Raw genomic sequence first — 17,601 nt, 5'->3', positions numbered from 1 at the left:
CTTGGTGTTGTCTGCAATCTTACTGTGGGTGCACTCGATCCCCTTGTCCACGCTATTGATAAAGATATTAAACAGAACTGGCCCTAGTACTGAGCCCTGGGAACACCACTTGTGACTGGCCACCAACTGGATGTATCTCTGTTCACCACCCCTCTTTGTGCTTGGCCATCCAGCCAGTTTGTAACCCAGCAAAGAGTACCCATCCAAACCGTGAGCAGCCAGTTTCTTCAGGAGAATGCTGTTCTGGAAATGGTGTCAAAGGCTTTGCTAAAGCCTAGGTAGACAACATCCACAACCTTTCCCTCCTCATCCACTAGGCAGGACACCTTGTCTTAGAATGAGGTCAGGTTAGTCAAGCAGGACTTGCCTTTCATAAAACTTTCATAAAACTGACTTGGCCTGATCACCTGGTTGTCCTGTATGTGCTGTGTGGTGGCACTCTGGATGGTTTGCTCCGTAACCTTCCCCGGCACCAAGGTCAGGCTGACAGGCCTGTAGTTCCCCAGATCCTCCTTCCAGCCCTTCTTGTAGATGGGCATCGCATTGGCTAACTTCCAGTCTTCTGGGACCCCGCTAGTTACCCAGGACTGTTGATAAATGACAGAAAGTGGCTTAGTGTGTGATGTGGAGCCTGAATCAGGTGCAGCTTTGTGCCTTCTTAACTCAACCTGAACAGCCTTTCCACACATCCTGCCAAGGGCCCTACAATGGATGATAGGCATGGCCTTTTTGGTTAAAAACAAAATGGGGGAATTGTAGAGGAATGAAGGCAGTGGGTTGATTTGCATTGATAATATGCAGCTGTGGCCTTGCCTCAGCGGCAGTGGGTTGATTGAGATGGATGATGTGCAGCTGTAGCTCGTTCTGATAAGTAGTTTAATAACACTGAGGATTGTGGGAGAGGTGGTTGAATGTAGGAGGAGCAGTGTGGTCTGACCTCTGGAGGAAGAAGAAACAGCATGGGTAGTGGGATCTGACTGATGGTGAAACCCTTGTTGCAGCCTCCTAGTTTGTTTTTGTTGCAACAGGTGAGCACTTCCACCAGCTCCCTCAGTACCCCTGGGTGGATTCTGTCTGGTCCCATAGGCTTGTGTGTGTCTTAGTGGTGCAGCAGGTTGCTAATCATTTCCCCTTGGATTATGGAGGCTTCATTCTGCTCCCCATCCCTGTCTTCCAGCTCAGGGGGCTGGGTAGCCAGGGAACAGCTGATCTTACTATTGAGACTGAGGCAAAGGTGGTATTAAGTTCCTCAGCCTTTTCCTCATTCTTTGTCACTGTGTTTCCTCCCACATTCAATAAAGGATGGAGGGTCTCCTTGGCACTCCTTTTGTTGCTGATGTATTTGTAGTAACGTATTGTCTTTTATGGCAGTAGCCAGATTAAGTTCTAGTTGGGCTTTGTCCCTTCTAATTTTCTCCCTATGTAACCTTAAGACATTCTTGTGTTAATCTGGAGTTGCCTGCCCCTTCTTCCAAAGGTCATAAACTCTCCTGTTGTTTCCTGAGTTCCAGCCAAAGCTCTCTGTTCAACCAGGCTGGTCTTCTTCCCTGCCAGCTTGTCTTTTGGCACATGGGAATGGCCTCCCTTTAAGATTTTCTTCTTGAAGAATGCCCATCCTCCTTGGACTCTTTTGCCCTTCAGAACTGTGTCCCAAGGGACTCTGCCAACCAGGCTGTTAAACAGGCCAAAGTTGGCCCTCTGGAAATCCAAGGTAGCGGTTCTGCTGACCCCCATCCTTACTTCTTTGAGAACTGAAAACTATAATTTTTTGGTCGCTGTGCCTAAGACAACCTCCAACCATCATATCACCTACGTGTCCTTCTCTGTTCACAAACAGCAGGTCCAGCGAGGCGCCTTCCCTAGTTGGCTTCTCACCAGCTCTGTCAAGAAGGTATGTTCCACACATTCCAGGAACCTCCTAGGCTGTTTCCTCTCCGCTGTATTGCATTTCCAGCAGACGCCTGGTAAGTTGAGGTGCCCCATGAGAACAAGGGCTAGCAACTGTGAGACTTCTCCCAGCTGCTTACAGACTATTTCGTCTGCCTCTTCATCCTGGTTGGGTGATCTATAACAGACGCCCACCAGGATATCGGCCTTGTTGGCCTTCCACTTGATTCTTACCCACAAACACTCAGCCCTGTCGTCACCATCATTAAACTCTAGACAATCAAAATGCTCTCTAACGTAGGGGGTTACCCCACCGCCTTTCCTTCCTTGCTTGTGCCTCCTGAGGAGTTTATAGCCATCCATTGCAGCACTCCAGTTGTGCGAGTCATCCCACAGTGTGTCTGTGATGGCGACTATGTCGTGGTTTCCCTGCTGCACAATGGCTTCCATGTCCTGCTTGTTGCCCAGTGGTGTTGATGCACATCAGCTGGGCTACTGATCCCACCGCCTTTTTTGGATGTAGAAGCCCTAATTGCTGTGTGACCATTCTCCGGCACTTCCATGGTTTCTAACACATCAATAACCTTTGCGTCTTTGCTGCCACATGGATCTTCATTCCCTACCTCCACGGCAGACAGAAGAACCTTGCTAGCACACTGTCCCTCAAACACTGGCATGCTGCTCCCAGGTTTTATTACTTTCCCCCTTCAAATCAAATTTAAAACTCTTTCAGTGAGCCCTGCTATCTCGTGTGCAAAGATCCTTTTCATGCTTTGAGGCAGGTGTACCCTGTCTCTTGCCAGCGGGCCTGCTGACCCACAATCAAGACCCCCAAAATTCTGCCAGTGACACCAGATTTGGACAGAATGGTTTTGGTTGCAAAGGACCTTTAAAGATCATCTAGGCCAAGCCCCTGCTGTGAACTGGAACATCTGTCACTAGATCAGGTTGCTCAAAGCCCCATCCAACCTGATCTTGAACGCTCCTAGTGATAGGGAATCCACATCGTCTCTGGGCAACCTCTTCCAGGGTTTCACCACTCTTATTGTAAAAGGTTTCTTCCTTGTGTACAATCTAAACCTTGCCGTCTTTCAGGTTAAAACCGGTCTTCCTTTATCTGTCAGTACAGGCCTTGGTAGAAAGTCTCTTTCTTATAAGCCTCCTTTATATACCATAAGGCTGTGATAAGGTCTCCCTGGAGCCTTGTCTTCAATAAGCAGAACAACCCAAGTCTCTCAGCCTTTCTTCATAGGAAAGGTGTTTCAGCTATCTGTCCATTTTCGTGGCCTTTCTCTGGACCCCGTGTAACAGGCCTATGAATACATATCCAAACAAAGCTACTGTAATGTTAAAAGAATTTTTCAGTTTGCATAGTAGTTAATACTTGTTTTTATTTCCTAGGCATGCCTGAAGAGTGTTCTGATATTTCAAAACTTCAGTGAATGATGTTGTACTTCCATTACTACCATTAAGGCCGGTAGGCGTAGGGAAATGACTGATTTACTCTCTTCTCAAAAGACTGTACAGTAACTTATGTTACTGCATTCTCTCTCCCCTCCCCCCCTCTCCCCCTCCCCCTGGCTCTATAAAGTTTAGAACATTTGCAGGAAACTTTTACTTTCTATTAGCTTGTAAGAGGACTGTTAACTTTACTGTCCTCATCAGTAGTAGTAGTGGTGATGGATTTATTTTTTTGTGGATAATTATGTGGTCTCCTCATCAGATATTTCCACATACAGGTATACGCAGAGAAAGACAAAACTGACCATTATGTCAAAGTAACAAGTGAGTTACTGGCTAGTCATAGTGTTCTGTGGGATGGAAATAAATGCCATGTGAAGTGTGTAGCACACTGGCCCCATTGTTTATTTAGCTGTGTACAGAGATGGATGTCCAAAGAAATTCTTTATGTAAGGTAAAAGAGTTGTGGGGTTTTGTGTGGTGATTGAATTAAGAATTTTTTAAAAAATTTTCAAGTCTGAACGTGTTTCTTCTTTATATCTATGTGACAGTGTGCCTCAAGAACTTGGTGATGGCTCTGGACAAAATGAAAACTAGGCATAGCCTTACTGATCCCTGTGTTGGATCAAGCAACCTTGTATTTTCTTGTTAATTTTAAAAAATATTTTCAGAGGTTTTCTTCATTAAAACTAATACTGTAAATGAAAGGTAGTAGGTGAATATAAGTTGAAAGATAGTAAAGGTGGATGAGGTTTATAAAATTTAACAAGTTCACTTGCCATTTTTTTCAGTATTTTTTTGCATGTACTTAATAGTACAGTTGCCTTATTTTTGTAATTGTTTTTTCATACAAATCCTCTTCTGCTCTTTTCTATTGCACAGATTGGCCTGTGCTAATGGAAGTAGTGACTACATAGAGAACAGTACCTACCTTGTGAGTGGTATAAGGTTAGAATTCGTGCATTTGTTGTGCAGCTGCAACACTGAATGAGTCATAGTTTATGTGGGATTAATAAGTGAAATGAAAAATTAAAAGAGCCCCCAAATCTAGAAAGACAAACGTATATTAAAAATGAAGGTGTGGGATTATTCATACTATTGGTAGTACTTGTTACATAAACTCTTCATTTTGTAATTTCAAACCTCTTCTATTGGATAGCTATTTTATTTTGAAGATTTAGAAAGCAACTCCAAAAATTAAAAACTGGAATGCTCTTTCTTTAAGATGTGACTTCACATGGAAATTATTCTGTGCTACTGCTTATTGTTAATATGAGCTGCAGTTCAAAGGAACATTTAACCTTCATTTAATAAATTCTGCCATCTTTTTTTTGCCATCTTAAAATGCACTCATGTTTAACAGATTCTCAACATACCACTCGAAATAGCAGTATTTGGACACCAGCTGAAAAAATAGGTGGAATACCTTATGAGGGAGGAACATGCATCATTCTTTTGTTTAGCAACTTGCTTCAACAGATTTTATTTTTGGGGGTACATTTGTGTCGGAACTTTTTTTAAATTTTCATATGCTCAACAGATTCTGAAGGAAGTGGTCATGGGAGTGAAGATGCATCAAAGGACAGTGGTGAAGGTTCCTGTTCTGAATCAGAAGAAAATATCTTGGAGGAGGAACCAGCAGAAGAGAAAGTAGAAGAACAACAGCCAAAAAGCTCCACTGAAGAAGAAGTGCCAACAGCAGATAAAGAGGTAATTAAAACTGAAAAGAAAGAGCAAGAAGATGAAGAAGAAAAGCCAAAAAAGAAGAAAGAGAAGGAGAAAGCAGCTGAACCTGATGCTGTGGCTGATGAGCAAACAAATGAGCCAAAAAAATGGAATTTGCGCAGGAACCGACCTTTGCTGGATTTTGTGTCAATGGAAGAACTAAATGATATGGATGACTATGATAGTGAAGATGACAATGACTGGCGGCCTACTGCTGAGAAAAAAAAAGGAAAAAATGCACTGCGAAAAGAGGGGAGTGATGGAGATAACGAGGACGATGAAGATGATGGGAGCGGAAGTGATGAGGATGACAATGATGAGGAAGGTAATGAAGAAGATAATAGCAGCACGGCTAGTGATGGAGGATCAAAGAAGAAGAAGACTAAAGTTCTTAACAGGAATAATGCAGATGATGAGGAATTGACAAATGATAGCCTGGCTCTTTCACAAAGCAAGAGTAATGAGGTAGTGCAACCAACTTTCTATAATATATCTGTTGACAAAATGGAAACTACTCCCCAGTAGCTTTTCTGTTAATTTGAAAGGTTAAACTGATTGGCTGGAATTGTGTTTACAGGGATAAGCGAAGCAGCAAAATCGTGCTAAATGAGCACTGCATATTGAGTAATCTTGCTTGGACCATTTGGCCAATCTAATGCCACTAAAGGCAATAGAGAGACTTCTCTTGGCTTTAGAGGGGGTTGGATTAGTTTTAACACAAATAGGAGGTCCAATATGCAAATCAACATGTATTAGTGAGACTTTGAGTTCTCTTTTAGCGTAATTGTTGCATATCTGTAATGTCGTAAAAGTTAAAAGCATCTGTGACATATTCATAATATAGCTAAATGATAGATTATTCTTTATCTTAGCCCTTCTTTTGTGACAAACAGCAAAGTCTGAACACTAAGTATTCACTGACGGAAGAATCCTAAGTTAAGAAATGTGCACACTGGGTTTAAAATCAAATAGGATAATTGTGATAATTTATGTTGGGCTTGCTTTTAATGCTCACAAATGAAGTAATTTCTTACAGTACTAAACCACATTTGGGAACTAATATTATATTAAATATCTTCTGATTGCAGAATATGAAAATTATCCAAGTGTTTGGTAATGCCATTTTTTTTCCCCTGTGCACAATTACAGTTGCCTTGAAGGTTGTGCCTGTGGAAGAATTAAGATATTAGGCTGTCAAGGTGGTTGACTTCATATCCTGCAGTAGCAAAATTCTGAACAAAGTAAAAAGAGTTGCTGTAAAATCTACATTCAGTTTTCAGGAAATAATTGCAATGTCAATATAACATTTGAAAAATGCTAGTGGTATGACACTATTTAAAGTTTTGCTGTTCCATTTAATCTTTATTTTAACGTGTAAAATGGCAGGAAGCTAAACATTATTCAGAGGAATCAGTTGTCTCTGTTTCAGATACTTTGTTTTTTATTTTATATATATATGTACACATATATATGATTACAAATGAACTGTGCTGTTTTAATTACTAGTAATAATTGTGACTGGAAAAAAATATAAATCTGTTGGGTTTTTAAAAAAAATTTTGCATAGGCATCTTCTTTTACTGTCTAGCTCTGTAATTCTAGTATTGTTACCCGTATTCTCTTGGCTCAGGAGCTGAAAGTGTTCTGCCAGTCCTGATGATCAGACCTTCAAATAGAGATAGGCAATTTTCTTTCAGTGTTTCCCATATCAGAATGGGGGTGTGAGTCTGCATTCTTAGGGATGTGTTCTTGAATATGTCCATAATTTCTATTGGCTTGAAAAGTTAGGCCTGTTTCAGAAATCCAGAGCGCTCTCTGATGTGTCTTTTGCGAAGTTTCTTAATATGCATGGGCCTCAGATTCTGTTCTTGCCTTGGATTTAGGACATTGATCAAAAGATAAAAACAAAGTTTGAAAATTTGAAGTTCAAATTATAATTTTGTACCTGATAATTTATCTTTACTGCATGTAAAGCAAAGTACTGATTATGAACAGGACTGTAACAAGGAATCTTTCAACAGTGAGTATCTTAGAGTGGATTATAGATTAATTTTTAGATTGATACTCAACTGTGTGAGTATAGCAGTATTCTTTCCACTACTACAATATTTTAAAATAGTTTAAAAAAAAAAGTAAAAAGTCTTGTCTAGTAGACAAATCTCACAAAATCTCATTACACTGCAGAAGTTAAGTTCTTAGAAAGCCAAATGTCTGAATGTATAATTAATTTATGAAATAATGTTCCAAGTAATTAACTCTGAACATGTTGTCATATCCTTAATATGCATTCTTCCTTTATTTACTTTTTGGGGGTGGGTGTTGGAGTGGGTTATTTGTTGGGTTTTTTTTCTGTGTGATTTTTATTTTATTTTTTCTACAATTTACAAAAATATTTTGAGGTTTGCATATACACTATTTTAACCTGTGCTGTAATGAAATACTATGTGCTTTTCTGCTGTATTAAGCACAGAATGTAAACTTAGATTTCTTTTCTAGGGTCAGGCATCATTAGTAGATAAATGGTGCTTTTCTGTTTTTATAATTGCTACCACTTTATGGGATTCTTCTGTTCTCAGTGTGGTTGTGTTTTTTTTTTTTTAATTATTCCTTTAAACTTCAAAGTATATAGGCATATAGTTTGAAATGCTCACTTTCTTCATTAACACCACAGAAATGGAAATTATGTAGTGATTCAGCTAAAATCCTTTCTCTCACTTGGGTAGGGAACAGGACTTGTTCAGGAGTTGGCAGCAGTCATCACCTCTATGTAGAAGTTCCCATGCTTTAGACAAGTAGGGTCAGCTTCTGGGATAGGGTCTTTCAGGTGCTTACATGGACTAAGTAAGGGAGGGCAGCATGTTCAGATCACTCCCTTTCCATGTCTGCATAGAAATAGTTACTGTACTGTCCTGTTTGACCTGTTGGCTGTCTTCACACAAGGTAAACAATAATGGATGGGGATCCTAACATTAGATCCAAATTTGTTGCCCTTCCATCATTGCCTGGTGTGGGTTTTTTTTTTTTGCCCATGTTTGCATATGTTCGCACTGCCTAAATAGCTAGCCTTATTTCAGTGTGGCTTTTACAGTGCAACTTTGTTTATTTAATTTAAAGTAATAGTTTGTTTTTTGGTTTCTTGGGGTTTTTTCTGCTTTTTTTTTTCATTACCAGACCTTGGGCTTCTGTAACAGTAGAAGTAGCAGATTTCTTTTACACTTCTCTTAGTGAAGACAAATAACAGTTAAAGTTGAAGGTATTGTCAGAAAAAAGCTGACTGCTGTAGAGTTGTGAGGTGCATCTGAGAAGCCTATGACGTTGCACAATTAATCTGCCAGAGTTAGGCACTGTAATGCCATTTTCCTGTCTATAATGTGAATGGTAAGCTACACATGGGTATTTTGAATTATGATGGGGCACAGTATTTTTGAAAAAAATGTGCAGATTTCTTGCTTTCCTCAAAATGCTTTGCAACTTTGTCCTAAAAGGAGGATATTGGAAGAAATGCTCCATAAATCTGATCTCTGTAGTAGAGAATCTTGTATTTTTCACATTAGTTGCCTTCCTGTAAGCTAGCATGACCATGTAAATGGTGGTATAATCTTTCATTTTCAGTTCTAGATGAGTGTTTTGTTCTTTTATACATCATGTTTCCTTACATTGTTTAGAGAAAATGGATGGGAGATCCAGAAGCGTTTCCTAAGCTATAAGTATGTGTTTGACCTTTCCTGGGTCAAAAACATTGTAAGAAGCCACTTCTGTTAATTCAGGTAAAGTATTTGAGCCCAGCTGTAGGTGGTAAGGATTTTTTACCCTTTTATCTTGCTGTACCCTCTAAATACCTGCCCAGATAAACCTAAAGTACAAAGAAACTTTGCAAATGATTTACTGAAAAATCAGCGTAGAGACTTACTATAACAGATTGAGAGCCTATCATGAAATAATTCCATAGATTGATGTGAGAATAGAAGAACGTTGAGGAAGAACATCCACTTGAGGTAGCATTCCTGATATTTTTATCTGCTTATGCTACACAGGCATAGTATTGGTTCTGTGTTTTATGGCATAAATGGGGGGGGGGGTTAGAATGAGAAAAACATGCTTGAGAGCGCATCTTCCACCTTAATTTAGTTAGGTTGTTTTTTTTTTTCCCTCGTAGGATACCACAGCAGTTTTGAAATATTCTGAGATCTCTGACCCTTTGAATGGATGCCATTTAGGCTTGAACTGTTAGCCTCTGCTCTAAAAATATTACTATTTCTTTATACTGCAATGATTATTTTTCACTAGTATGCCTGATTTCACGCTTCCCTATATGCCTTCCTATCACCAGTGAAAGTAGTTTAAGCTCAGTGTTCGCTTTTAGTATAAAAATAAAAGAAAATGTATGGAAGCCGTGAAACTTTGCAGAAGAGACAGTGGCTGTATCTCAATGAAAATAATAAGAAACCTCAGTGGTGTTTCTGAAAATACTTAAATTTACATACAGATTTATTTGGTTTGTGAAACACTTTTCTGTGTTTCCTTAGAGAAATTCCCTATTAAAAGCCACATTCTTCTTTGGTGATGTAGTTCATATTGAAGGTTGCCAAAACAGAGCAATGTACTTGTTCTGCAGATCATTACTCCTGTATATAATCACAAGAAATAAGTTGTTACAGTTTTAATAATTCATATGGTTTTGCATAAAGACATGTAAATTTGCATTACAAAAAACCCAGAATCGAGTTGAAAATTTGTTGTATTTTATGTAGGTGAAAACTTGGCAGGCTTCTGTTAGTAGCTTATTTTCAGATTTTTCAGATCCATGTGACTTATTTTTGGAAGGCGCAAATTGAGGAAAATTAAGCAACTTTTCTGAATATTGGGACATTTGAAGATCATCTTTGGCCTTGGTGGTGGTTGGGTTTTTGGTTTTTTTTTTGCTTTTGAATGGTTTCTAAGGTGTGTTTTCCTTTTTGTAGAACATAAATGGTTTAAAGACATGTATGTTTCTGTCTGAGGAAATAAGACCCTTCTCTGGCCTTTGGATATTAACAGATCTGTAGGTATACTGAGATCAGATTGTATCCATCCTTTCTCCCAGTTCTTATATTTATGTATAAAGTTTTTTAATGTCTTGACAACAAAGAAGCTTTTAGTCTTGTGAAAATAATTTTCCATCTTTTTTTGTTTGTTGTTCAAAATTTGAACAAATAACAGATCTTGTGTTTGTTTTAAATAAAACTGAAGTTCCTGGCATAATCCATGTGTCTTCATTTTTCAATATTAGGATTCACTGATCCTTGAGAAGTCTCAAAATTGGAGTTCGCAGAAAATGGACCATATTTTGATTTGTTGCGTTTGTCTTGGCGATAACAGTGAAGATGCTGATGAAATAATCCAGTGTGACAACTGTGGAATAACAGTGCATGAAGGTAATACAACCCTTCATTCTCATTGTGGGAGGAAAGCATATACTTTGCTTTTAATAAAATTTTGACTTGCTGTCTTCAAAAAAAACAAAGCCTTTTTTTTTGTAATACTACATAAATCATTTTTAGCTGTGAAACATCCATTTTCTACTTTAGCAAAACAAATATAAGCAATTACAGGACTGGATGCGGTCTACAGATACCTATATAATGAATTACAGTCTGCAAGTATTGGAGCTATACATTGTATTTTCAGGGCTTTAGGATATTATATCAAATGTATTTTTGTCTTATCTGTTTCAGTATATGAATTTGATTGCATAACTGGGCTACAAGATCATGAGAATGGGAGGCCTTCTAAAAGGAAAGGTTTTTTTACATATATTTTTGCTGCATCAAAAAGGCAGAGAGAAGGGGAGGAGCAACAACAGGAATTGTCTGTGGCATTTAGTTACAAGTGAAAATAGCTCATCTTGGGCTTTCTCATGATTTTCACTGACAATTTGAAATGGAGAAATTTTAAAGTTAAAGCATACTCAAATTGTTGTTTTGCTAATTCCTTCAAAATCTAATCTGTGTGTATGTTACAAATGTAGGAGGTCTGGTTTTAAAGAAACATTTCTGGAATAATTCTTAGGTGAGCATATGGAATTTTAACAGCCATGTATGAAAGATGAGTCTATTGTGTATTGCTGCTCTTTCTCTTAAGGATGGAAGGTAGGGTAGATACTAACACAAGGAGACATACCTTATTCTTTTTTTTTTTTAGCATTTCTGATATCCTTTACCTTTTTAGAGCTTTGCTTTTTTTTAAAAGGTTTCCCAGGAAAATGAGATATGCTATTTCAATCCTTGAAATTTAAAGAAAGTAGGCTTTCATTCTTCAAAAGCATGGAAGGCATTTATTTAATTTATATGACTCTCTTAAAATTTTTTGGAGCTGTTTAGCATGCCTTTTCAGGCTGGAAGTTCTTTTATTAATACCCTATTCCCCTTTTGCTTCCTTATACTAGGCTGAAAATTGTTTCACAACAGTATTTTTTATGCACTGAACTGTAATTCAGTTCTTTGCTTAACATCAGTTAGGAAACTGAGGATGGAATTTCCATTTTGTGCATTGTGGTGCATTATGTTAAGTGTCAACATGGAACTCCTGAAATCTTCTTGCAGTCCTTTGAAGAGCTAATCAGTACTGTCAATGGAGCTTAGAGAGCAGTTTTTAGTTGATCTAATTTATGATGAGCTGGATCACACTCTAGGTGCCTTTGAGGGCATTACAAGTGTTAGACTTCTAAATTTAGGTGTCTTGGTACTCTTGCAGAATTCCTTCCTCTGTGTCCATGAAGTTTTTGGAAATAACGTGCAGAGCATGTACAATTTGAGATGCAGTAAGCTACTAAAAGTTAGTTTTATAGAATCTTGATAGATTATTTTTTTTACCATAGCATAGCCTAACATTAACTAATGAGAAAAGAAAACCTGAATGAAAATGCCTCGTCCTGATAGTTGTAAGTGCCTATTTGAGAACTCTCCAAAAGTTTCATACAGTCAACACATCTAAACTCTAAAGCCCTGGAGCTCCCTGAAAATTCTTCTGTAAGATTTATTTAGTAATTGTACAGCTAGTTACGTTAAAGTGCAGAACGATTGTGATAGAAAAATTATCTGCCTTTTTGGAATAAAATGATGGCAAATTTGGTTTTATTCCCATGGAGTGCCTTAAAAATCACCAAAATAACACTTCCTCATTTTGTTTAGTTTACTAAACTTTTGTCCCTACAAGAAGTAAGATTATAGATGGTTTTCCTCCAAAGGAAATAGTTCCATGGTTCAAAACTCACTTGAATTCTCATAGCTGAAGATCTGCCTAAGAGTCATTGTTGCCATTCTTCTTTTTTAAACCGTTATAGACAAAGATTCCCTATACTGTCAGTGATACAGAGAGTACAATGTATGTATGTTTATTTTGTTGTTACTGCAACAAAGTAAAATGGATGAATTCAGAAAATTTAAATTGCTAGTTTGTTCTCGTAAGTTCTACAGTATGTACAAGCTAATTGACTATGGATGTTGGTTAATTTTTCACACTTACAGTTGAATGTTTGGCTCTTTACAGTGTATTTTAATAATAAGTACTTAAATGCAATTTGGAAGTCTACTTGATGTTTTGAGTGTATGTTTCATTCCTAGATATGTATATCAATTTGTAAAGACATGAATATAGTTTTAAGTAGAAATGAGCATTTATTTTGGTGGGGTTTTTTCTGTATTTTGGTATTTCAATGGTAATAGCAGGTACTATTTTAAATTGGAGCTTTTTTCAATAATTTGTTTAAATAATTGCTTGCAGCAAAGCAGAATTCTATAAAAACACGTGGAACTTTTGAAGCTTTAGTTTGATTCGGTGATCTTGCATGTTCACTGTATATGTTCAAGTTACATGTTCAGTAACTTGGAGGTTTCTGCACTCCTGACTGGTGGTCATTGATTCATTGTATTACTTCTGAACGCATGAGTAATGAAGACACAGACTATTATAAAGAAGTTGCAGTTTAAACTAAAATGTGATGTAACAATTACTTTTAGTTCCTGTTGGCTTCATCATTCAACTTGGGTGATTTCTAAAAATAAATTAAGAAGTAGTTAAAGAGAGAATTACTGTCTAATCATATAAACATGGCTTATAACCTTCAGAATTATTTTTTTAATGTTAGTATAGGAAGGTTTACTCTTAATATCATTAGCTTTAATCTTACCTTTTAACTACGTGCTCAGATCATGGACATAGGTTGTATTGTGCTCTTATACGCAGCTGCTTTGTGATTTGAAAAATAAGTTCCAGTAATAAGTGAGTCTGTTTTGTAAACATACTGGAATCCGAGAATTTGTTCTTATTTTTGCAGGTTTCCTTTAGTAGGTAGATTGCTGTGACTGCAGGCACCATGCTGTGTCTTGAAATTTGTTCTAATATTTGAGCTGCTGGGTTTTTCAGAAAATGCAGTTTCTAGCACAGTATTGAGTGAAGAGGCTTCTATTTATGAATCGGATAGAAATTGATGCGGTGATGTTTACCTGTGTTTGCCTGCAGTTGGGAAGAATAATACGCTTATTTCCTGTGAAGTAATTTTGATATTTAGCAGTTGTCTTTTCCCTAGAATCTCAAACCCAAGATGCCTATTATCCTGAAGCATCCAAAGAAAGCTGCTGGAATACTGCAGGGTTTCTCTTCATAGTTTTCGTATGCATTTTCAACTTGTATTATAAATATGTTTTTTCTACTTTTCTATAGCATTGTAGATATTTATTTGGAAGGAAGTACACTGTTTTCACACCCTACTGGTGCCCCACGCAGGGACCCACATAATGATGATATTGGTGATTTGATTGTTCTGTCCCTGAAGACCTTAATTTTTCTTTCTTGTAGATTATTACAGAAACTGTTTTACTTCACAGGAAGGGATCTTGCACCGCTGGCTTGTGCCTTTGTGCTCTGCTGAAGTGGAAGTTTCAGTCTACCATAGAACCTTTCAGGTGACTGGAAAAGGCTTTTCTATGGTGGCTGTCTCTGTATTTAATGCGAAGTTACTCACTAGCCATGAAAATGCTGCCCTTGAGTCGAGCCTATTTCTTCTGGACAACAGGGCTCCCTTCCTTCCTTGAGTGGGGGCTTTTGATCTACTTGTACCTACTGGTCAAAGGGCAGGTGCCACATAGTAGTGCGGCCCCTTCATGTGAAGGTGAGCCTTCCAGTTGCCATCCCCGAGTGGCTGCATGCTGGCATAGTTGTTGGCAAGAATCTGTTACCCTCTTTCAGAGTGTAAGCTAGTGCTGCCTTGTGTTTCAAGTTAGGCATGGTCTAGAACTCCATTCTTTCCTGTTTCAGAATGTTTTGGCTTTTCTAGCACAAGGTAGCTTGCCACTGTGCATACTGCTCCATTACTCATGTACCTGGGTACTTGGTAACTAGCACCTTTTCCTTTTTAGTACCTGGTGCAGTGGGTGCCTCTTCAGTCATGATTTATATTCCTTTTGGTTTGCTTGCTTGCATTAATCAACTATTACATGAGGTCTTCCGTGGGTAAAGAGGGGTGATAACTCATCTGGGAGCAACTCTGCCAGTGCTCATGTGAAATACAGCAACAAGCCAGGAGTTAGACAAGGGTTCTGATTCAGACCTAGAATCATGGCCCCTTAATAAACATTTATATTTGTCTTACTGACAAGTTTTGAGATTGCTAGAAATTCAGTTTCCTTTCCAGTGCAACTATTTGCTGCATAATGTCCGTATCACCTGCATGGCTAGCATCACTTGTCCAAAAGCTATCTTTGCTCTGCAGAGACATGTCCAAAACTCTGTAAACTTTGTGGAGCAAATAACTGGTTCAAAAATGACAGAAATCTGTAACTGCCTCTAAACCTGCCTAAGTAGCATACACATAATGCTAACTTAAGACCCACTCTTACACTTTACATTCACCTTTTATGTCTAAATGGCCTGTAATTCATTAAGTCCATCAATTAAAATTTCGTTCTTATTTCATGTATCAACTTTTTTTTATTATTATTAAAGGAAAAACGTTTGCATTGCTAGGGTTTCTTACTGAATTTGTAGAAGTACAGTTGCTTTTTGGAGTGTTCACTTCTGTGCAGAATAATCCTCATTTCTTTTTATAAAAATCTTCTTGCAGCAGTAATCTGTCATTTTGGATAAATGCTTTTTTGGTAAGATCTTTCTTCTAATAGCAGGACACCCCCAACTGTGATGTCAGTTTTTTTGACATGTTGATTGCAGCATGACTGAAGAAATCGTCTAGTGCATATCATAGCATGTGCCGTAACTGTAGGTAGTACACTTGCCAGCTATTGCCTTGGGTTAGTTGTTGTGAATTAAATGAGTGAAGTTCTACATTTTTCCAGCTGTTTCTTTCCATCTCCTCTATTTGTTTCTTACTTTACTGTGATGTGTGTGGCAGGGAATAAAATTTCTCTTGCTAAAAGCAATAGTGTAGTCACCATATGCTTTACAGTGTAGTAAAACATTTTTGCATTTTAACTGCTTACACTGGTACACTCCTGTCTGGTACAAAAATTCATTTTGCAAAATCATGTACTTTAGTGCTCTTCATTTACTAAATAAAAATACTGTTCTGAATTTATGATGCGTGAACTGATCAATGTCTTTAAACTGGTGGTCCAATTGAGGATTGAATGTAATGTATTTTGAATACTATGATCTCACAGCATTTGATTTTTCAAATGTACGGTTTACCTTGCAGATCATGTTTTCATGATTTTTATAATAAAATCATGTTTCAGAGTATATGTAGATGTAGTTAGCAAATGCGGATCTCCTGTTTGACTAGCAAAAATTTGCCCTGCCAGAGAAATGGAGGAAAAGATGCAACCAAGGCAAGAATTAGGTCTCTCTTCCCGTTTGCCTCAGTGATATAAATTTCAGAACAATTGCTTTAATGGTAGCATTTTAAAGTGTTTGCAATTTCATTTTAATGTCAATCACATTAAATAAAAGCTATTGACAGGGTACAAGGACTTTAAAATCAGGGAATAATTTTTTTTTTCCCCTCTGTATGAAATGATATACATTCAATAGACAACTTGGTTGTAATTGTAATACATATATATGCTGTTAGTGGAACAGTAAATGCTGTGAGAGTTTTAACTTCTTGACTTTCATAGGTTAATACTATACTAAACCAGTTTTATTGTTTAGTGTAAGAGGTATTCAAGGAGGTGACAGACATGGAATTGTGATACAGTTATCTTAAGAATATACAAATATGAGTATTTAATGAACTTTAGTTGAAAAGGGACTCTTAGGTATTCTAAAGATCCAAAATTCAGAATTTTTGTGAACATTGAGGAAAGGCAGCATCATTTTAAGCAAAGTGTTTAAAAGTAGTTTTATTTTCTTCAACATATTTTCCAGTCAAAGGGGTGTGTGGTTGACTAAATGCCGAACAGGTCACAGGTGCAGTGATAATAACTGAAACCAAATACATCGTTTACAATATGTATATCCTTTCCTCTGTTGCCCTTTCAGTCCTTAAGTAGTCACAGCATTTACACAACTGCAGTGCTTTTAGAGAGAACCTGAAGATTACCTCCTGATGTTGCTTGGGAGATTTGCTTGCAGCGTGGCCTTAAATTTCTTTCTGTTCCAACACCAGCAGTTCCCAACAATTCATACAAGGAAATTAGGTTGGACTTTTTCTTGGTCATTAGCTTAACTATTTAATACTAGGATGGAATGATTTATCAAGCAGCAGCTTCGTCTCTCCATGTCTCTGCATTTTAAAGAGTCATTTAAAAAAGTAAAAAAAGTAAAAATTTTAAAAATTTTTGTAATGGGACCAAAATAATTCTTTCTGCATAGGAAAAGAAGGCAGACAGCAATAAGTTGAATTTTAGTTGTGCTTGGCAGTTTTAAGGATCCTAAAATTATATATATAAAAAGGTAATTGCCTGTTACAGATAAAATAATATTACCATGGTAAAAATATGAAGATTTTTAGAACGTGTTTTTAAAAATTCTGAACTCTTGATCTCTACATTGTAACTTTTTAGACAGATTTAGACAAAGGTGCATTTAGATTTTTTATCAAGTGCATTTTGTGCTTCAGGTTTGATTCAATTAAAAAAAAAATCAATTATAGCCATGCAGTAGAAAACACTTCCCCCGCCGCCCCGCCCCCCCCCCCCCCCCCCCCCCCCCCCGGTTTCAAATTATTAAGGGATATACGAATCCCTTAGCCATGACTATTATGAAGTTACTTGAAATTGGAAAGTGGAAGCTGCTGAAAATGTGGTCTAGAACTGCAAGTTCATCTTTTTCATTAGTGTTAATTAATTGTGTTTATCCACAATTCTACATTTTGACAAGGTGTGTATAACATTCTGTTGTTTAAAAATGTGATGTTAATCTGACCAAATGAATTTTTCTGTTGGCAGTTAGTATTACAACTTGTGATAACAAAAGAAGAAATAAAATCAGTATATTGAGGAATTTTGAAAATTTATGAGTTTAATTTTGACACTACAGATGTTTACTAGATAAGCAGCATTCCTCAGCTTTGCCAGGGTTTTCATTATGGTTTCT

The 17,601-nt window shown here is 37.4% G+C and overlaps 1 protein-coding gene across 1 annotated transcript in view; it reads left to right on the top strand.

Annotated features, from left to right (window-relative positions):
- Positions 1–17,601, top strand: part of PHF14 (PHD finger protein 14) — a 174,045-nt gene that overhangs the window by 9,941 nt on the left and 146,503 nt on the right. The window contains exons 3-4 of the mRNA XM_055803534.1: positions 4,889–5,538; positions 10,343–10,487. Coding sequence (XP_055659509.1) covers positions 4,889–5,538; positions 10,343–10,487 — 795 coding nt within the window. The remainder of the gene's footprint in view (positions 1–4,888; positions 5,539–10,342; positions 10,488–17,601) is intronic.

The sequence above is a fragment of the Falco peregrinus genome, chromosome 5, assembly GCF_023634155.1.
Source record: "Falco peregrinus isolate bFalPer1 chromosome 5, bFalPer1.pri, whole genome shotgun sequence".
NCBI classification, from domain to species: Eukaryota; Metazoa; Chordata; class Aves; order Falconiformes; family Falconidae; genus Falco; species Falco peregrinus.
The sequence above is the reverse complement of the archived record's forward strand: the minus strand, read 5'-3'. Positions and strand labels throughout refer to the sequence as shown.